General features: G+C 50.6%; 3 protein-coding genes across 3 annotated transcripts in view; all 3 read left to right on the plus strand.

The window, feature by feature from the left end:
- The first annotated feature begins 1,510 nt into the window (after positions 1-1,510).
- LOC128897970 (protocadherin gamma-A10-like) lies at positions 1,511-8,143 on the plus strand. The gene is made up of 3 exons (XM_054168647.1): positions 1,511-1,530; positions 2,770-5,197; positions 7,949-8,143. The coding sequence occupies exons 1-3, from the start codon at positions 1,511-1,513 to the stop codon at positions 8,141-8,143; spliced, it is 2,643 nt and encodes an 880-aa protein (XP_054024622.1).
- The window catches only part of LOC104299838 (protocadherin gamma-C5-like), a 202,516-nt gene continuing 189,460 nt past the window's right edge, over positions 8,044-21,099 (plus strand). Inside the window, exon 1 of the mRNA XM_054168260.1 lies at positions 8,044-10,613. Coding sequence (XP_054024235.1) covers positions 8,184-10,613 — 2,430 coding nt within the window. The 5' untranslated portion in view covers positions 8,044-8,183. The remainder of the gene's footprint in view (positions 10,614-21,099) is intronic.
- Positions 12,549-17,181, plus strand: LOC104309061 (protocadherin gamma-A10-like). The gene is made up of 2 exons (XM_054168599.1): positions 12,549-15,014; positions 17,176-17,181. Exons 1-2 carry the CDS (start codon positions 12,564-12,566, stop codon positions 17,179-17,181), a joined length of 2,457 nt encoding a protein of 818 aa, XP_054024574.1. The 5' UTR covers positions 12,549-12,563.

A 21,099-nucleotide genomic window follows, 5' to 3' on the forward strand; every position in this document is an offset into this window, starting at 1 on the left:
CAAGAAACTTGCACCTCCTGCTGTAAAGTAGCTCCTTCTTGGGTCATTCCAGCTCAAGGGTCCAGGTGTCTGATTTAGATGGTGTATTAATTTTTCACATATTGTTAAAAGGGGGGATATTGTTTCCTATGTTGGAGAGTTCAAATATACACTGAGCTTTCCTGAGGGGCTTATCAGAAGTGCTGTTTAGGAAGGGTAACTTTTTAGGCCAGGTATTAGACAGCCCTAACAGATACTTTTCTGGTCCTGTTAGTTACCAATGCAAGAGAGCTAATCAGAGGTGTCAAGACTGAAGGCAGCCTAGGCTGCAGTGGTGGAGTTCATAGTTCTGAAAGATGTGATTAAGACAAAGAGTAAAGTCTCAACCCTGAATCTTAGGAAAGCAAACCTTCAGGTATTGAAGGACTTGGTTGATAGGACCCCCTGGAAACTGCCTTCAGGGACAAGGAAACAGAACTGAGCTAGCAGATCTTTAAGCATGCTTTCCAAGGAGCATAAGAGCTCTTGATCTCCAGGTGTAAGAAATCAGGTGAAGAAACGAAAAGACCAGCCTGGCTGAATTGAGAACTACTGGTCAAACTAAAGGGCAAAAAGAAAATGCAAACAATGAAAACAGGGACAGATGTCCTGGGAAGAGTAAAAGAACATTATCCTTAGTGTAATGTACAGGGATGGGGTCAGGAAGGCCAAGGTGTGGCTGGTGCTGAACTCAAAAAAGAACACAGAGAATAAGAGAAAAGGTTTCTACAGGTATATCAGTCTGAAAAGGAAGTTCAAAGGAAGTGTACCCTCCCTGATGAACATGACTGGCAAGATGATAACAACACACAAGGAGAAGGCTGAGGTACTCAACACTTTGCCTCCCTTGCAATCTCTCTTCCCACACCTCTTGAATGAATGGACTTCAAGGCAGGGTGTGAAGGAACGAAATCCCTCACAGCATATCTGAGACCACCTGCTGAATGTGAACATACGTAAGTCTATGGTACCCAACAAAAGACACACCAGAGCCTGGAGGAATGGGTAGATGTAGTTGCCAGGATACTGTCCATGATATTTGAAAAGTACTGGCAGTCAGGTGAAGTCCCTGGAAACTGGAAAAAGAGAAACATCACATCCATTGCTAAAAACAGTGGAGAGGAGGAACCTGAGAGCTACCTACCTGGCAACCCCACCTCTGTGTCTGGGAAGGCACATAGGGCATGAATAGATGACATAAGACAGGCAGCACGACTTCACCTTCCTGCCCAACCTAGTGGCCTTCCTTGATGAAGTGACTACATCACTGGACAAGGGCATCTATTTGTACTGCTCAATGGTCATGACCTGGTCACAGGTCACTTCCCCTCTAAACTGGAGAGATAGGGATTTAATGGTTGGACTATTCAGTGGATAAGGAAGTTGCTGGATGGCCATATCTAGAGAGTAGCTATCAACAGCTCAAGGTTCAGATGAAGATCAGTGATGCATGCTTCCTCTCAGGGATCTGTATGGGGACCAGTGCTGCTTAATGTCATCATCAAGAAGACAGTGAGATTGAGTGCACCCTCAGCACATTTGCAGATGACATCAAGCTGTGTGGTGTAGTTGACATGCCTGAGGAGCAGAATATCACCCAGAGAGACCTGGGCACATTTTGGGAAGTGGGCCCACACAAATGTTATGATATTCAACAATGCCAAATGTAAGGTTCTACATTTATCTTGAGGTAACACAGATGGGGAAATGAAGGGACTGAGAGCAGCCATATGGAGAAGGGCTTGGACACAAATCCACAGTGTGTAATGGCAACTTTGAAAGCTAACTGTGCCTTGGTCTGCATCACCAGAAGTGTAGACAGGTGATCAAGGGAGGTAGTTCTGTCCCTCTACCCAGCACTACTGGGAAGCCACCTGGAGCACTTTATCCAACTCTGGAGTCCTCAATACAATAAAGACATAGAAATTTTGGAGTGGGTCCAGAGGAGGTCACAAAAGCAATCAGAGGGATGAAATAACTCTGCTGTGAGGAAATGCTGAAAGAGTTGAAGTTATTCAGTGTAGAGAAGGATGCAGGGAGACCTTGTTGTGATTTTTCAATACTTAAATGGGGCTTAGAGGAAAGATGCAGATAGCATTTTTAATAAGGTTTCTAGTAACATGACAAGGGATGATGGTTTTAAACTAAAAGAGGGGCAATATAGAATAAATGCAAGGAGGAAACTTTTGACTCTGAGTATGGAGACACACTGTCCCATGTTACCCATAAAAGTGGAGGATGCTCCATAAAGCCATTCCAGGTCAGACTGGACAGGGCTCTGAGCAACCTGATCACTGCAGAGGGATTGAACTAGATGAATTTTGAAGGTCTTTTCTGGCTCGAGCAGTGCGGTGTCAGGACTTGTCAGAGAGACGCTGTTGTAGACACACCGGTCCCGGAGCGCAGTTAACAGGGACGAGCGCAAGGACGGGGCTGCAGATGGAGCCGTTTCCCAGCACCAGAGGGCTGCAGATTTTGTCTGTGGCTGCGAGTGTCGCTGTCGGCTCACGGTGGGCCGGCAGTCGGGCGGCGACTTTCAGAATACCGCAGAGAGACAGCCAGCCTGCGGTCCAGTTCTAACCCGCTGCGCCGCGTAGGGAAGGATCCGAGCTGTTCGGAGGAACCCGAAGCAGAAGAAGGGTGGCAGGAGAAGCGTGGCGGCACGCTGAGCCACAGGCCAGAGCCGGTGAGAGGAGAGACGAGCAGGCAGCTGCTGCCGGGCTTTGCAATGGCGGAGAGAGGGGGGTGCAGGGTCCGGCGGGCATGGGTCCTGCTGTGCTGCGTCCTGCTGGCGGCGTGGGAGGTGGCGTCGGGACAGCTGCGCTATTCAGTGCCCGAGGAGATGCCCAAGGGATCCTTCGTGGGCGACTTGGCAAAGGATCTGGGGCTGCAGATGACAACGTTCAGTGACAGCGGCGTCCGCATTTTGGACAAAGGTAGGACGCAGTATTTCTCTCTGCACGAAAAGACGGGACATTTGGTGACGGCGGAGAGGATAGACAGGGAGCAGCTGTGCGAGAGTGAGCAGCAATGTGTGCTGCGCTGTGAGCTGATAGTGCACGGAGAAATGAAAGTTTACGGAGTCGAAGTGGAGATCATGGACGTTAACGACAACCCTCCCCAGTTCCAAGAGGCAAAAAAAGAAGTGAGAGTGAGCGAGACGACAGCCCCAGGGTCGCGGTTTCCTCTGGCCAGGGCTCACGACCCGGACGCAGGGCCAAATTCTCTCCTGAGCTATGAGCTGAGCGGCGACGAGCACTTCTCGCTGGACGTGCAGGCGGGACCCGGCGGCTATCGCCGTCCTGAGCTGGTGCTGGCCAAGGCACTGGACCGGGAAGAGACTGCGTTTCACGAGCTGTTGCTGAGGGCGAGGGACGGCGGGGAGCCGTCGCGGACGGGCACGGCGCGGATCCTCGTGGTTGTGCTGGATGCAAATGACAACGCGCCCGTGTTTAGCCCAGCAGAGTACACGGTGCGTGTGCCTGAGGACGTGCCTGTGGGCTCCACCCTCGTCACCGTCACGGCCACCGACAACGACGACGGGGTGTACGGGGACGTGAAATACTCATTTCAAACAGTTGCTGTGAAAGCCTCTCAGATTTTCCAGTTGAACTCTGACACGGGAGAAATCAAACTGGTGCGAAGCCTGGACTTTGAGGAACGTGACTTCTACGAATTAGAGGTACAGGCAGAAGACGGTGAGGGCCTTTCTGACACGGCAAAAATCACCATCACTGTGACAGATGTTAACGACAATGTACCCGAGATTTCGGTGCAGTCCACTCTGAGCGAGATCTCTGAGGACGCCCCTTCAGGGACGGTGATGGCCTTGCTGCACGTGCAGGACCGGGACTCGGGAGCCAACGGCCAGGTGCGATGCTCCCTGGACGCGGGAGTCCCTTTCCGTCTGGAGAAGTCGTTTGAGGATTATTACCGCGTGGTGACGACGAAGGAGTTGGACCGGGAGGAGGTGTCGGAGTACAACGTGACAGTAAGGGCGGCCGACGGCGGGTCGCCGTCTCTGTGGAGCAGCACCGTGCTGAACCTCAGGGTGCTGGACGTGAACGACAACGCGCCGGTGTTCAGCGAGGCGAGCTACAGCGCCCGGCTGCCCGAGAACAACGCGGCGGGCGCGCTGGTGCTGACGGTGCGGGCGCGGGACGCGGACTGGGGTCAGAACGCGCGCGTGCGGTACCGTCTGGGCGAGGGGCGGGTGCGTGGCGCGGCGCTGTCGTCGTACGTGTCGGTGCAGGCGGAGACGGGCGCGCTGTACGCGCTGCGCTCCTTCGACTACGAGGAGGTGCGCGAGGTGGGGCTGTGGGTGCTGGCGGAGGACGGCGGCTCGCCGGCGCTGAGCAGCAACGTGTCGGTGCGGATCGTGATCGTGGACGAGAACGACAACGCGCCGCAGGTGCTGTACCCGCCGGCGGCGGGCGTGTCCGGGTCCGGTGTCCGTGGCTGGTCGGGGGTGGAGCTGGCGCCGCGGTCGTCGGAGCCCGGGGCGCTGGTGGCCAAGGTGGTGGCGGTGGACGCGGACGCGGGGCAGAACGCGTGGCTGTCGTACGAGCTGGCCAAGGCGACGGAGCCGGGGCTGTTCCGCGTCGGGCTGCACAGCGGCGAGGTGCGCACTGCGCGCTTCCCGCTGGCCCGCGACGCTGCCCGGCAGAGCCTGGTGGTGCTGGTGAAGGACCACGGCCGGCCGGCGCTGTCGGCCACGGCCACGCTGACCGTGGTGCTGGCCGAGAGCGTGGCCGAGCTGCTGGCCGAGCTGGGCAGTGAGGCGGCGACGGCGGTGCCGGGCGAGGCGGCGGGCAGCCTGACGCGCTGGCTGGTGCTGGCCGTGGCGGCCGTCTCCTGCCTCTTCCTCGCCTTCCTCCTGCTGCTGCTGGCACTGCGCCTGCGGCGGTGGCGCCGCTCGCAGCTGCCTCCTCCTGCGGGCGGTGCCTTGCGCGGCGTCCCGGCCACGCACTTCGTGGGCATCGACGGCGTCCGCGCCTTCCTGAGCTCCTACTCACACGAGATGTCACTCACCGCCGATTCACGCAAGAGCCAGCTCCGCTTGTCGCCCGGCAGCTGCTGCGACACCCTCCCTGCCCGCCCTCTGCCCTCTGAAACATCGGGTGACCTAGTGCCTACGGGAGATCACGTTGCCGAGAATGCTGACCAAGTTTCCCTTCAGGTACGTTGATTTTTTTTTTTTTTTAATGTCCTTTTGTGAACATGGTGCATAAGATGCTTATGGTAGACACAGACTTTCCAAAATGGTTGCAGCCTTGGAAATCACGTTTTGCAATGGTCACCAGCTCATGAATGTCACCTCCTAAAATATGTGCGAAGTCTGCTCTGTGTGTTTTATGTGTCATCTTCTCTACCAGCTGGGCAGTTGAATGTAACTAGTTTTCTCCAAAACTACAAGGTTCCGTTGTGGTGTCTTGTGACAGGACAACGGGTGATGGATTTAAACTAAAGGACAGGAGATCCAGACTAGACAGAAGAAAGAAACATTACACACTGAGTCTGGTGAGGCACTGGTACAGGTTGCAGAGAGGTATTGGATGCTCCATACCCACAAGCATTCCAGGACAGGTTGAACAGGGCTCCCAGCAGTCCGATCTCATTGAGGATGTCCCTTCTTACTCTTGGGGCGTTGGACAAGACTGACTTTTAAGGGTCACTTCCAACCTTTAAGGGTCCCTCCAACCTAAACAATTCTATGACTTTATAGTTTCTGTTCCCTAGTTCCCAGAATTTCATTGCCAACCCCTGTATCAGCCCTCAGATCTTGATGTAATTGGGCAACATCATAGCCTAAAAGCCACCTTTTGTGTAGTCTCACATTACTTGGAAGCCCACCTTCAACAAATGAAATAATCAACCCCACTTAAGGACACTCAAAGTTCTAGGAATTTATCCTTATTACATGGTGAAAAATTCCACTGATATCTCGACGAGTTTTCTCTTACTGCTGCATTTTGTGACTCAGCCTTTGAATTCAGTACAAATGGATTAATCTATAAGGTGTACAGACATCAAAAATAGAGTATATTAATTATCATATAAGTTAAAAAATATTTTCCAACAAAGTATGATTCATCACAGCCTGTCTGTGTGTGTCTAATTTCAGAATGTGACTTAATCTGAGATTATAAAATATGTTACTCTTTGGTTTCCATATAATCCGAGACCATTTTTTTTTCCTGCCAAAGATGCCACTCTATTCTGAAAGTACATCTACCAAACAGGCTACCCCTGAACCTGCTTGCCTACAAAACAGGCTGTCCCAGAACCTGCTTGCCTCTATTATGACTGTTCATCACGGACAACCTTTTTTGTGCTCATCCCAGAGTTTGCCAAAATATTGTGGCTTTGTACAGATGCACTTTTTGTGTGGTAGGAATGTAAGCTGAGATATAACCTTATGCTGCAAATTAACTGACCTTGTGCTGTTTACCCTTTTCTACTCAAATGCTGTAGGATGCAGGCTGGTTCTTAACTGCATCCTCCTGGGACTTAATTGTTCCATGTCAGCAGACTTGGGTACAAGGTAAGAAAAAGAGATCCTGGAAGTAGGAGACAGTCTGCACATTAAAAGAGTGAAGTGGAGTGTGCTTCAGTGTGTGTTAGGTGTTTCTATTTATCCCTGGATTTATCCATATGATAGGATAAGGGGTAATGGATATAAACTACAACAAAGGATCCCACCTTAACATGAGGAGGAACTTCTTCACTGTGAGGGTCACAGAGCACTGGAACAGGCTCCCCAGAGAGGTTGTGGAGTCTCTTTCTCTGGAGACTTTCAAGACCCATCTGGATGCATTCCTGTGCGACCTGTGCTAGATTCTATGGTCCTGCTCTCCCTCTGGGTTGGACTCGATGATCTCTGGAGGTCTCTTCCAGCCTGTGATCCCCTGAGTTGTGCCTAGGTACAGCTGGGGGAAAATAAATTATCCTCCATTGCATGAATTAGTCTAGAGTTAGCAGGAAAACATTTTTTCTAATAACAACTAACTAAGAAGAGGAGGATGTCTTCACGTTGGTATCTATCGAGGCACAGTGATGGTGTATATCCTAGACCTGTTTCTCCAGGTAAGTAGCATGGAGAGTTTTCTAACCTTTCCTCATCTTCCACATAAGGACCTGCAGTGATACTTCCTTCAGGCCTTCTTTTTTCTTCACAATAGAGAGGCAAAGATTTAATGTACTGGTGGGATACAAAAGCCATGAGGGATCCGTCCATTTTCTCTTAGTTTGTTCAAGCTGTCGACATTAGATGGAACATATTCTTAAGGTTTGAGACTTTCTGCAGTAACGGCCATCTTAGGAGATTTGTCAGAGGTACAGAAAAAATAAATCCAGGTTTGCTTGTATGACACAACAATGCTGGATTTTGAAGGATGAAAGAGATGGGATATGGTAAGTGTAATGTGACTGCTGTGTGGTTGTCTCAGTATTTTGGACTCCCGGCTTTGCTTGTCCATCAGCGATCAACATTTCAAGCAGAAAGGTAAATGCTAGCTCGAGATTTCCCAGTTATGGAGAATTTCCCAGTTACGAAAAAACCCACTGTCTACGAGCAGTGTTTAAGCGCTGGGCCTGTCCTGCCGTTGCTCTCACGCTGGTGAGGAGATGGCAGCGGGAACACGCTAACGCATCACCCTAAAATCACTGTGAAGAAGAAATGGAGAACCGGAGCCATATCCTCCGAGCAATGTGGGATGATTTGTCTTGTAGAATGCTTGCAGGTGTAAGGAATTTAGACAACGGGAAATCCGAGGTGCCAAATTTCAGCACATATATAAGCTTTCTGGTTTACGCCGGTGATAACATCTATACTTTCGTACCCCACAGTGACAGCAGTTTGAGAACGTACGTATCAGGACTTTCAGGCTGTTTTCCTTTCGGGCGCTGCGGTTCTCGGGATTGAACTCAGGGTGTCACTGTTGGCCAAGGCGGAGAAGCCGTTCCGCCCTTCCCCATCCCCGGCGCCCGCGCAGTGCGGTTCCGCGCCGAGCGAAGAGGAGAGGAGAGCAGGAACTGCCCGAACACAGCCCGTCTTCCCACCAGCAACACGGATTTCATGTATTTTGTGCCTCTCAGCACTGATTCAGCTGCTCGGAAAACCTAATTATAAATAATCTGCAGAATACGCTTCAGCAAAGCAGAGAATGGAGGTTCGGCCGGCAGGACAGAGCTGGGCAGCAGCCGGAAGGGTCACGCTATTCGCACTGCTGCTGCCGGTGTGCTGCAGGGCGGTACCGGAGCCGATCCGCTACGCCATCCCTGAGGAACTGGGCAAAGGCTCGCTGGTGGGGCCGCTGGCGCGGGACCTGGGACTGAGCCCGGCAGAGCTACCGGCACGTAAACTGCGGATAGTCTCTGGTGACGAAATGCGATACTTCACTCTCGGTGAAGACAGCACAAATCTGCGAGTAAACGAGAGGATAGACCGAGAAGGCATCTGCGGGGCCGTGTCGCCCTGTGTTTTTACTTTGGAGGCAGTCGTGGAAAACCCTTTCAATATATTTCATGTGAGTATTACCATTGAAGATATCAATGATAATGCGCCCCAGTTTGACAGAGAAATTGTTGCCATAGAAATGGTTGAGTCCACCCGTCCTGGAACCAGATTCCTCCTGGGCAGTGGAAGAGACCCTGACATTGGGACGAACTCATTACAAAACTACCAACTTACCCCCAACCCGCTCTTCTCCCTTGTAGTGAAGGAGAGTTCTGATGGGACAAAACAGCCGGAATTAGTGCTGCAGAAAAGCTTAGACCGAGAAAAGCAGAGAAATCACCACCTGATACTGACAGCAATGGATGGTGGGGATCCAGTCCGATCCGGGACAGTCCAGATTAAGATTAACGTGACCGACGCAAATGACAACACACCAGTATTCACCAAACAGATCTACAAGGTTCGGCTGCTGGAAAACCTGCCAGAGGGCTCCTTAGCTTTTCAGGTGAAAGCTACTGATAGCGACGAAGGCACAAATGCAGAAATTACCTACTCCTTCAGTGACATCGCCAACAGTGCTCGACAGCTCTTCAGTCTGGACCCCAGGACAGGGGATGTGAAGGTTACAGGCCGCTTAGATTATGAAGAAGGGAAACATTATGAAGCGACCGTTGAAGGCAAGGACGGGGGCGGGCTGAGTGCTCAAGCCAAAGTGCACATTGACATTCTAGACGTGAACGACAATGCACCAATCATTTCTCTCCTGCCTATCTTGAACCCGGTACCAGAAGACTCTATCCCAAGCACTGTTGTAGCTGTGATCAACGTGCGTGATAGAGACTCGGGGGATAACGGAGCAGTAAGTTGTAGCATCGATGGGGATTTGCCTTTCAAACTTGAATCTTCATCAGAGAACACTTATAAACTAATAACAGCCAGTGAGCTGGATAGAGAAACCGTCTCTGGCTACAACATTACCATCACTGGCACGGACCGGGGCAGCCCACCGCTGTCGAGCCAAGCAGCGCTAGTGCTGGAGGTGTCGGACGTGAACGACAACGCACCAGTGTTCGAGGAGGAGGTGTACAGCGCCTACGTGGCCGAGAACAACGCGGCGGGAGCGTCGGTGCTGCGCGTGCAGGCACGGGACGCGGACGCGGGCGCCAACGGGCGCATCAGCTACTGGCTGGAGGGCGGCAGCGCCGGCTCGGTAGCGCCGCCGGTGTCGGTGGAGGCGCAGAGCGGCGCGGTGTACGCGCAGCGCTCCTTGGACTACGAGCAGTGCCGCGAGTTCACGGTGACGGTGCGGGCGCAGGACGGCGGGGTGCCGGCGCGCAGCTCGACGGCCACGGTGCGCATCTTCGTGCTGGACCGCAACGACAACACGCCGCGGGTGCTGTGGCCGACGGCAGCGGCAGCAGCAGGCGAGGCGCCGCCCTTCGAGGTGGTGCCGCGCTCGGCCGAGGTGGGCTACCTGGTGGCCAAGGTGGTGGCGGTGGACGCGGACGCGGGGCGCAACGCCTGGCTGTCGTACGAGCTGCTGCAGGCGCCGGAGCCGGCGCTCTTCCGCCTGGGGCTGCACAACGGCGAGGTGCGCACGGCGCGGGCCGTGTCGGAGCGCGACGCGGCCAAGCAGCGCCTGGTGGCGCTGGTGAAGGACCACGGGCAGCCGGCGCTGTCGGCCACGGCCACGCTGCACGTGGTGCTGGCCGAGAGCTTGCAGGAGGCGCTGCCGGAGCTGAGCGAGCGGCCGGCGGGCGCCGACTCGCCGGCCGAGCTGCAGTTCTACCTGGTGCTGGCGCTGGCTCTGCTCTCGGCGCTCTTCCTGCTCAGCCTGGGGCTGGCCCTGCTGGCGCGGCTGCGGAGGGCCGGGCCGCCCGCCGTCCTGCGCTGCCTGGGCGCGCAGCGCTTGTCTCTGGCGGGCGCCGCCTTCCCGGCCGACTTCTGCGAGGGCACCTTGCCCTACTCCTACAACCTGTGCGTGGCTCCGGGCCGCGCCCTGACCGGGGCCGCTTGGCTGCCGCCGCCCAGCCTGCCTGCGGAGGAGTTGCTAGGCGGCGAGTCCTGCGGGAAGCAGAGCCCAAGCAGCAGCAAGGCCGTCGCGGGAGATCCCCCCGCCGACCCCGACACAACACAGGTCGGTAAGCTCGAGCACTCTCCTTGTTCTTTTTGAGCCTCCGTTCTGTTTTCACTTGAATTATTGTCGGGTGATGTGGTTGCAAAGTGCTGGTCCGTGTCTCTGAAGTATGGAAGGAAGGAATGATGAAAGGAACTGAGTATCTCCCTTTCACTCAGAGTATACAGCTAGCGGCAGTACTCCTTGGTTCTTCACTGATTGTAGGTTCAGTCTTTTCTAGTTGGGTTTTTTCCCATGCTCCGTGGTAGTTACTTCTTTCCCGACCACCTCTGACCATGTGCGGGTGTGGATGATGAATGAGACTTCGAGTAAAAGAAATAATCGCCTATTCATTTCTCAGAATTGTTTGTTTCATGTTCCCGAAACGGGGTGCTTTCCCAAAGCGAGGTGCTTCGACATGCTATATCGCATTGATAGGTGAATTCAAACCCGAGGAATTCCTTCTCTGTCTCTTTCTGCAGTAATTGTCCTTGCTTCTTTAAAGGATGAGCATGTCGGCAACGACACGGGAATACACTAATGACAGCAATTCATCATTTGAATGTGCACAAATGATCCGCACATTTTAGGATGAGCTGCTGTGCTTGTCTTCTGCGTTCCTACAGTGCTTTTTGCGAAAAGGTGGCCTACTAAATCAGAATCAGGAGATTCAGTGATTAGATGACATTGGAATCATTCTGACCTTCATTTCAGGTAAAAGAAAAGCCCGTTCCTAGTCCTTCAAGCTGTCAGACCATTTTAAAATTGTATAAATAGAGTATAAACAGCAAAATTTATGTAGGCTCTTAAACAAGTCGCAACAGATGCTTTCTGCCTCATGGGTTGTTGTGGTACTACCAGTGAGAAGGGATGAAGTGACCAACCATCAGAAACCAGTGCATGTGGCAGAAAATTATTTTCGAGCCCTGTGTTTCCAAGACTTAAACAGAAATGCCAGCACCACCTTCCTAGGAGGTCTGAGGGCTTAGGGAGCTTAGATTCTCCATTTCATTTGACTGGCCTCACCTTCAGCCTTTCATCTTTTACTATGATGGCTGTGTAGTTGATTTGAAACATGTTCCATGTGAGCTGCAGTATTTAAAACAAAGTTCCTTCCTCTTGAGTTAATTAGCCTGATACCTCTGGCTTTACAGGAAAGGGTCTGAATATCACTTTTAGTATTTCAGAACCTCCTTTGACTTTTTGCTCTTCTATCCATCATTAAAATAAAAATTATATTGAAAATCATGATACAGAGAAATTGGATGAGACTCTTAATACTCTATACGTCGTGTTATGAAAAAGAAGCGTTTTGGCTTATATCTGTTGCCGTTAGCAAGTCAATTTTCCCATCCTAAGGAAAAAAAAGGCAGAGTTAGAGAATAGAATGGATTGGAGAATAAGCCAGTATACAAAATAACAGGTCTCTGCTTGAGGGAGTAATTTCGTTGCTGCTAATCTCAGCATCCATTGCTGGTGCTGGTCTGAATGTGGCTGCATGACGCTTTTTGATTTGCAGAATGGGTGTGAGGCAAAATTAATTCCAGTACGACTGCTAGAAAAAAACTGCGAAATTTCCGGTGCAGATTGTGCTTTCCAATGCGCGAGATAAGACACGTGATAGTCTATATATGTGATTACGGAAACTCAGTATTATATCACCATTAAATGAGAATAAAAGACCAATAAAAGTCATGAAAAATCATCTGCAGGCAGCGCCGTGTTGATGCAGTTCCGGCAGGAGGCTGCGGGCGCCGCTGTTGACCGAGCAGGAGCCAGAGGAAGCCGGAGCGCTGCAGAGAGCCCCGCCCGCTGCGGCCCCGCTCGCTCGCAGGCTGGCTCGGCGTCCGGGCGGCCTGAGAGCGTCTCGGCGGTGCGGAGCTGAGCTGCAGCGAGCCGGAGGGGCCGGCGGGAGCGGAGAGCAGAAGCCAGAGGCGGATCTCGATTCGTGACGGCGGTGTGGTGGTAGAGATGTGCTCGGCGTGGGGACTCTGGGGCCGGCGGACGCGGGCCCTGCTATGCTGCGTCCTGCTGTTGGCATGGGAAGCGGCACGGGGGCAGCTGCGGTACTCGGTGCCGGAGGAGATGCCCAAGGGCTCTTTCGTGGGAGATGTGGCCAAGGACCTGGGGCTGCAGATGACGACGTTCAGTGACAGCGGCATTCACCTTGTCTCGGAAGGTAGGACGCAGTATTTCTCTCTGCACGGAAAGACGGGACATTTGGTGACGGCAGAGAGGATAGACAGAGAGCAGCTGTGCCGGCTGCTGGAGAAATGTGTGCTGCGGCGTGAGCTGATAGTGGAAGGGGAAATGAAGATTTATGAGATCGAAGTGGAGATCACGGACATTAACGACCACTCTCCTAGCTTTCGAGAGACAGAAAAAGAACTGAGAGTGAGCGAGAGGATAGCTCCTGGTTCACGACTTCCTCTGCCTGAGGCTCACGATCCGGACGCAGGATTAAATTCCCTCCTGAGCTATGAGCTGAGCGGTGACGAACACTTCTCCCTGGCAGTGCAAGAGAGCCCCGGCAGCGATCGGCGTCCCGAGCTGGTGCTCGCCAAGGCACTGGACCGGGAGGAGGAGGCATTTCACGAGCTGGTGCTGAAGGCGAGGGACGGCGGAGAGCCGTCACGGACGGGCACGGTGCGGATCCGCGTGGTTGTGCTGGACGCAAACGACAACGCGCCCGTGTTTAGCCCAGCAGAGTACACGGTGCGTGTGCCTGAGGATGTGCCCGTGGGCTCCGCCCTTGTCACCGTCACGGCCACCGACCCTGACGAAGGGCTGAATGGCCATGTGAGATACGTTTTTAATAAAATCTCAGACCGAGCGTCAGAGCTTTTCCAGCTTGACCCTGAGACAGGAGAAATAATTCTTAAGGAAAAATTAGACTTTGAGGAGATCTCCTCACATGAATTAGAGGTGCAGGCATATGATGGGGAAGAACTTTTCGACAAGGCACAGATCACAATAACCGTGACAGATGTCAATGACAACGTGCCCGAGATTTCAGTTAGGTCGACGCTCAGCGAGATCTCTGAGGACGCCCCGTCAGGAACGGTGGTGGCCCTGCTGCACGTGCAGGACCGGGACTCAGGAGCCAACGGCCAGGTGCGGTGCTCCCTGGACGCGGGAGTCCCGTTCCGACTGCAGAGCTCTCGCGGCAACTACTACAGCGTGGTGACGACGAGGGAGCTGGACCGGGAGGAGGTGTCGGAGTACAACGTGACAGTAAGGGCGGCCGATGGCGGGTCGCCGTCGCTGTGGAGCAGCACGGTGCTGAACCTTAGGGTGCTAGACGTGAACGACAACGCGCCGGTGTTCAGCGAGGCGAGCTACAGCGCCCGGCTGCCCGAGAACAACGCGGCGGGCGCGCTGGTGCTGACGGTGCGGGCGCGGGACGCGGACTGGGGTCAGAACGCGCGCGTGCGGTACCGTCTGGGCGAGGGGCGGGTGCGTGGCGCGGCGCTGTCGTCGTACGTGTCGGTGCAGGCGGAGACGGGCGCGCTGTACGCGCTGCGCTCCTTCGACTACGAGGAGGTGCGCGAGGTGGGGCTGTGGGTGCTGGCGGAGGACGGCGGCTCGCCGGCGCTGAGCAGCAACGTGTCGGTGCGGATCGTGATCGTGGACGAGAACGACAACGCCCCGCAGGTGCTGTACCCGCCACCGGCGGCGGGCGTGCCCGGGTCCGGTGTCCGTGGCTGGTCGGGGGTGGAGCTGGCGCCGCGGTCGTCGGAGCCCGGGGCGCTGGTGGCCAAGGTGGTGGCGGTGGACGCGGACGCGGGGCAGAACGCGTGGCTGTCGTACGAGCTGGCCAAGGCGACGGAGCCGGGGCTGTTCCGCGTCGGGCTGCACAGCGGCGAGGTGCGCACTGCGCGCTTCCCGCTGGCCCGCGACGCTGCCCGGCAGAGCCTGGTGGTGCTGGTGAAGGACCACGGCCGGCCGGCGCTGTCGGCCACGGCCACGCTGACCGTGGTGCTGGCCGAGAGCGTGGCCGAGCTGCTGGCCGAGCTGGGCAGTGAGGCTGCGGCGGCGGTGCCGGGCGAGGCGGCGGGCAGCCTGACGCGCTGGCTGGTGCTGGCCGTGGCGGCCGTCTCCTGCCTCTTCCTCGCCTTCCTGCTGCTGCTGCTGGCACTGCGCCTGCGGCGGTGGCGCCGCTCGCAGCTGCCTCCTCCTGCGGGCGGTGCCTTGCGCGGCGTGCCGGCCACGCACTTCGTGGGCATCGACGGCGTCCGCGCCTTCCTGAGCTCCTACTCACACGAGGTTTCGCTCACTGCCGACTCACGCAAGAGCCAGCTCCGCTTGTCGCCCGGCAGCTGCTGCGACACCCTCCCTGCCCGCCCGCTGCCCGACGAGCCCGCACCGCTGCTCGGTGAGGATCCTGCCGGTGCACCGCCGCAGGATGTCAACAATGCTCCGGTGAGTGCCTCTCCGAGGACTTTCCTTTTTTTTTTTTTTCCTCTCTCTTGATTTCTAGTTATTCTTTTCACACTTTCTTTCATTTGTGCAGTCAGGGAAGGGGAGGGAGAGCTGTGCACACGTTACTAGTCTTTTGTGTGGTCTACTGGCATTTTAAGTTCTTGCAAATTATTAGGGTCTAAGAATACCTTCCTGGTTTTGAAAGACTGGAGACTAGAGTCATAGCACTGTGAGGGAAAGGCTGTTGAAGGTCTCTATAGCTAATGTTTGCTCGTAATTCAGTGTGAATTTCTTCTTCCTGTAAAAGTTCGGCCTGAGACATTTTATTCCAGTTGTTTTGGGATTTCTGGCAGTTTTTTATTGTATGTTTGTAGCTTGTTGTGACTTTTTTTCCCCTTATGACAAGTGTCATAATGGGATCTGTAGAAGAAGGCAATACTCTTCATTTTCTACTGAGTATCTTATTGTATATGCACTCTAAATGCCAATATCTAGAAGAGTATATTCTGATCCCTTAATTTCCACATATCTTAATTTCTTGCCTTTCTTCCTTTCATAGCAAACACTTTCAGAGATCTGCTGATGTTTTGTTGGTATTAAAATTGGTGTGATTGTAGGGGACGAGAGGGTATTCTTCTCAGTAATTTCTGGCTCTGATACATTTTTTCCCGTGACTGATAGTTATTGGTTGTAGACATAAGCATTGCCTTAACGGTTGTATGCACAGATATCTTCCAAAGTGAGCATGTTCTTGATGGTGGTGTCAAGCTTATACTGATAATTGAGTCATTAACTGAGCTGCATGTGCCATGAGCAGAGAAGTCTCTCCTCATGTAGCTGTGTTGTGATCTATGTTCTCTGTAAGAGAAATTCTGTGGGAAATGTTTCTTTCAATGGTGCTTCCCTGTTATTTGAGCATGCTGAAGTGTTCTGCACAGATGCAGGACACCTGGAAGATTTCACTGTTCTGTAGTTGGAAATGGCTGAAAGGTAGGTGTAGATGTTTCATTGACTCATAGTTTTATGAGTCCCAGAGTTGTACTTGGGTCCATTTTCCTCTTCTTGTTGTCCAAACAGAATTGTTCTCATGGCCATTAGCATAAAATCATCTGTGATCCTTATTTACATTTAAGCAAATAGTTTACAACTTATTTACAATTAAGATATGATTTAAACCTGTAACATCTTCCTATGTACCTTTTACAAACCAGATACCAGGCTGGGAAAGCAGTTTCCATTCATACCCTGAGGTTGTTCAGCTTCCAAGAGAAAGACTTTGATATAATGTTTTCATAAAATGTCACTGAATAAAATGCTTTTTATCTCGTGGCTGACAGATGCCCAAAAGTTGGATGTTGTCACAGGTGCAAATAAAGGCTGTGAATACAGAGTGAGGAGGTTGATATGCTGTCTTTGAAGCAGTAAAGTAAGTGGATCAATGTAGGTTTGACCGGGCAATGGCTTGATTTCATGCCTGGGACCGCTATGATCCTGTCCTGAAAGGCAATGACAATGCTCCAACAATAAAGCTTTTACACAATATCTCTGCATGTAGAATGATGTTGCATGGGCAGACAAGCTTATACCTCTTATGTGAAATCTCCTTTATCCAAATTTGTGGGATAACTGCCTAGCTTAGAGCAATGCACTTTTATTTAGTACACTTCAGAGCAAGGTCATTTACAACCAAGAGGTGTTTATGGACAGACATAGAAGCAGCAGCTGGGATCGAAAGACTGTAGATTCAGCAGAGACAAGGACTGATGACAGACTGTGCTCTTTTCAAAACCAACAATATTACTAACTTTTCCCAGGTGTTTTTCCCATCTGGAAGTTTCCACACCTTATCTTAGGATTTGGTTTACTCTAAGGTAATAATGTTGGCTGTCCTTAGCAATTTTACTACTGATTAATAGCATTTGTGCTCCTGTGTCTATTACAAAACTTACACAAACTCTTCAGGGCCCTACTGGAATTTCAGTAATGGGCTCAGGACATTAAAGAGCCATTACCCACTGAGGAGGGTGGCTCACTGCCTTCACCAGGGATGCAAGTTTTTTTGTCCAACACTCCTCTAAATCAATCAAGTTCTTGTTTGGAGCAGTAGACACAATTTATTCTCTAAGCTACTCCTTACTTGCTATCTGTGTTTTTCTGGCAGGGTTAATATTTTGACAGTAGCTGTAAGTAATACTTGGAGAACTGCAGTGGTCATAACATCACAGAATCATAGAATTGTTAAGGTTGGAAGGGACCTCAATGATCATCTGGTTCCACCCCGCCCCTGTCACACCTCACACTAGATCAGGTTGCTCAGAGCCACATCCAGCCTGGCCTTAAAAACCTCCAGGCATGAGGCTTCCACCACCTTCCTGGGCAACCTGTTCCAGTGCCTCACCACTCTCATAGGGAAGAACTTCTTCCTAACATCCAATCTGGATCTACCCATTTTCAGTTATGCTCTATTCCCCCCGGTCCTAGCACTACCTGACATCCTAAAAAGTGCCTCACCATCTGTCTTGAAGTCCCCCTTAATGCCTGTTACCTCAGTTCTAGGGCTCTACACCAAAGATCTTTTCAGTCTTTGTCACATTTTTATTTAAATGCTTAACAGCCAAATGAACCTGATAAATTTAACATGTAGGTTCCTTGCAGTTTGTTCAGTCCAACCCACGTGACACCCATAGTCCACTGTCTCTTGCACAAATTAATTCCAGGTTATGTGTATTGGCTGCTCTGGAGGCTGCACTTGAGCCACAGCAGCAATCATAGCACAGGCAGGTTTTATGCCATCTTGGGCACTGGCCTCTGAAGACCATCCAGGAGTTAACTGTGCAGGGTTGATAGGAGATGACATCAGAGATCTCCTTAATTCATGCTTCTCAATTATCTCTTGTATGCAGGCTGCATCTTGCACAGATGCTGTGAGAGCCAGGAAACTGATAGTTTTTATAACAAGAGGATCTCCTCTTTCCTATGGGTCCACACAGACAGCCCAATAAATAGCTCATGCAATCAATGAAAAATTATCATTATCACTGAGTCCAGTGGTTAAAAATACTTCAGGACCCAAACAGCCTTCTGCTTCCTTCTCACTTACTAAGATTTGATGTCCCCCTGTCTGCACTCGCCACACACTCCAATTTGGGATGGAAATACTGCAGATTTAGAAGACACGAGGACAGTCAATAGGCTGTGCTCCTTTTCCTCCACCAAAGACATGGGCACCTTCTTGGTAACAACTGTGTCTTCAACATGCAGCTGAAGTTTTGCTGCATTTCTATTGGATATCTGTGCTATTGCAAAGATTTACATCTCTGACTTTTTAAAATGTTACCCAGGATTTATTAACTTGAGCTTAATCATTGGCAAACCTGAATCTGTTGTGTCTGTTGCTTTAATAAAGGAAATGTTTTCATCATTTTAACTTTCTGAACCTGTGTCAGCACAAGGGGCATTGAAAAACAAAAAAAAGAGAGGCAAAGATGAATTTTGTCAATAATTTCAGCAAAAGTCTGGAACTCTGAAACAGACAGATGTCAGGGTCTTACTCATAAAGAGCCAACATTATAACTCCCTGGAATGTTGTGAAATAGAATTTCTTCACAGTTGTAAATAGACTTTCTTTCAGGCCTTTCTTTCCTGGAAGGACATGGTTCATTTTCCCCATTTCTGGATACTACTTTATGCTTTTGAAACAGTGAGTGTTGTTTTGCAGCAAATCCCTACTTCTTTTTGGAAACCATAAGCCAGTGGAAGACAGAATTTTGGGTTTGAGGAGAATGAAGCAGAAGCTGAAATAGAATGTGTTCTGCTTTCCCAGGAGGCTGAAAAAGAAGCCCATGAGAATGTGTTTATCTTAGGACTTCAGAGCTGTGTGAGATGATCAGGCCACAGAGTAAAGAAAATTATGAGAGTTGATGACTCTTTCTTCTAATGAACCTTCCTGCTGTGAAGTCCAGAGTAAGATGTTAGGATGGCATTTGCAGTTTGAGACCTTGGTTCCTCTCAGGGATGAATTTCAGGGCCCATAGTGAAGACTGAGATGCCTTCCCGTTGAGCTTCTCTGGCATCACTTTCCTTGCATTCCTTATAGGATTTTATCTTTTCCCTTTTCCTGGTTTTCTGTGTCTGAAGGTTTAATTATAACTAATGGTATATATCTTCATTTAGCAACGTGTCTTTTGCTTGTGTTGCAATTGGTGTGGAAGGCAGGAAGGCAGGAGATGTGAGGCAGGTGTTCTTGATTTTTGTAATGGAGGAATAGCTGTAAACGTGACCTTAGGAGAGGTTATATCTTTGTGGAATAGTTTGTGTGATGAAAGAAGGGAGAAGATGCTGCCTGTGTGGATAGATTGATGAACCATTTTCTGTTGGATTGCTATTCCTCTTTTATTTTGGCTTTTACTTGTGGTTTGGAATACTCATGTTACTTTTTAGAATGGTTGTGAGAGGACAAACATACCTCTCTTCTTGCTAAGAATGTGGAGCACCATCCTTTCATGATATCTTTTTGCCAGTTATGAGAATCTGAAGAAAACCTGCAATTTGTGTGGGGTTGGAGTGAAAGAACAACAAGGATGTAGGCGTAGAGCATGTTACAGTTCTGATGTGAAACCTCCATTATCCGTCTATATCTGCTCGTAACAGTTTGATGAAGAGTTTCATAAAAGCCATTATTACATTTTCCCACCCTTGAACTTTCTTCAGACTTTGATGCCTGGTAGACCATCAGTTGTGTGTTCCATTCTGGGATTCTTATTTTACACTTTACATTGTTTGGTCTGGGATTTTGTTGTGTTGGTGGGGTTTTGGTTGGTTGCTTACTTGTTTGTTTTCCAGCAAGTACAGACCTGCCTTGGCAGCCACAGGAAGACAGTGTTGAGTACAAAGAAAGTGTAACAGAAATGGAAGATAACATGAGTCATGACACTATATACTCAGATAAAGTTCTCTGACATTTACACTTCATGTGGAGATCAACAAGCAACAAAATATAACAAATAACAAGAACTGTTGAATTTGCAAAATCACACCCCCTTACCATATAGTCCAAACTAAGATTTTAAGGCTTCACTTGAAGTTTCAGACCTTAGTGGCTTTCAGGTGCTGTGGCACATGGATTTTCAAGGAAGGATTTTGGCAAAGCAGCTGTACATACCAGTAGCCCAGTATTTACTTCAGCAGGACAAATTATAGCTTCTGATTTTGTTTATTAATCATCAGAAATTGTTGAAAGATTTGATGTTCTGCTTTACCACATGGTGGAGAGCACTTTCATGCTTAACTACTCATTGTTTACTCCAGGTGGTTATAAACACCACACAAGATAAGTCAGCATTATTGCATTGTAGTAGTGACCTCTGATCTTCTTTGGAAAGCTCAGGAACATAATACAGACTATGCAGTGCTGCTGGCCAGCCCCAGCTACCTGTGAGTTGTTCTTATGTGTTTTAGGACTACAAGACTACAGGACCCTGTTCGTTCCTACCCTGCACAGCAGCCCCAGGGGGGTCAGTGAGAGGTATTTGGTTTGGCTTCCTTGCTTTAGTGAAGCACCAGAGAGTTTGTTTTGTTTCTATTAAAGTCCTTCTGTCAGTTAAAGAAAACCTAACATACCTTCCACACTCCCTCAAGTTGCCCAGCTTGTATGCTAAAGCCTTACTGACTTTACAGGTGCTCTGTGAATGAGTTTTTAAGGCTGAAGTGTGATAAAGCTTTTGAAAACTTATTCCTACCCCAATGAGATCAGATGAAGATCCTGAGATTGTATATTAATTGTCAGAAATTACTGAAAACTTTTTATCTGTTCATGATGTCTTTAAATGATCTGGGTAGAGGGTGGGAATTTTACTTAGAAGATCCCAAAATCAAAGAGATAGAAAAGTGAAGCTGAGTCTTAGAGCAGGTTTCAGGTGTCAAAGTTTCATCCAAGAGCACTGAAGATTTCTTTGGAAGGAAGAAGAGTCAGTGTCAGGATGTGCATGGGGCAAAGAGTTCAGTTTTGCCTTTCTTTTTTCTCTGCTACTTAGGTGCTGTGACATTGGTCTGCTACTTTTAGGTTTCATGTTTCTACATCAATCTT

Source organism: Dryobates pubescens, chromosome 16 (genome assembly GCF_014839835.1).
Source record: "Dryobates pubescens isolate bDryPub1 chromosome 16, bDryPub1.pri, whole genome shotgun sequence".
In the NCBI taxonomy this organism is placed as follows: Eukaryota; Metazoa; Chordata; class Aves; order Piciformes; family Picidae; genus Dryobates; species Dryobates pubescens.

Bases quoted from the DNA above. Each gene is read 5' to 3' on its own strand.
- LOC104309061 (XM_054168599.1), top strand. From the start codon at position 12,564: ATGTGCTCGGCGTGGGGACTCTGGGGCCGGCGGACGCGGGCCCTGCTA.
- LOC128897970 (XM_054168647.1), top strand. From the start codon at position 1,511: ATGTCATCATCAAGAAGACA. The intron at 1,531-2,769 runs GTGAGATTGAGT...AGGGGGGTGCAG, and splicing joins ATGTCATCATCAAGAAGACA to GGTCCGGCGGGCATGGGTCC. The intron at 5,198-7,948 runs GTACGTTGATTT...GATTGAACTCAG, and splicing joins CTGACCAAGTTTCCCTTCAG to GGTGTCACTGTTGGCCAAGG.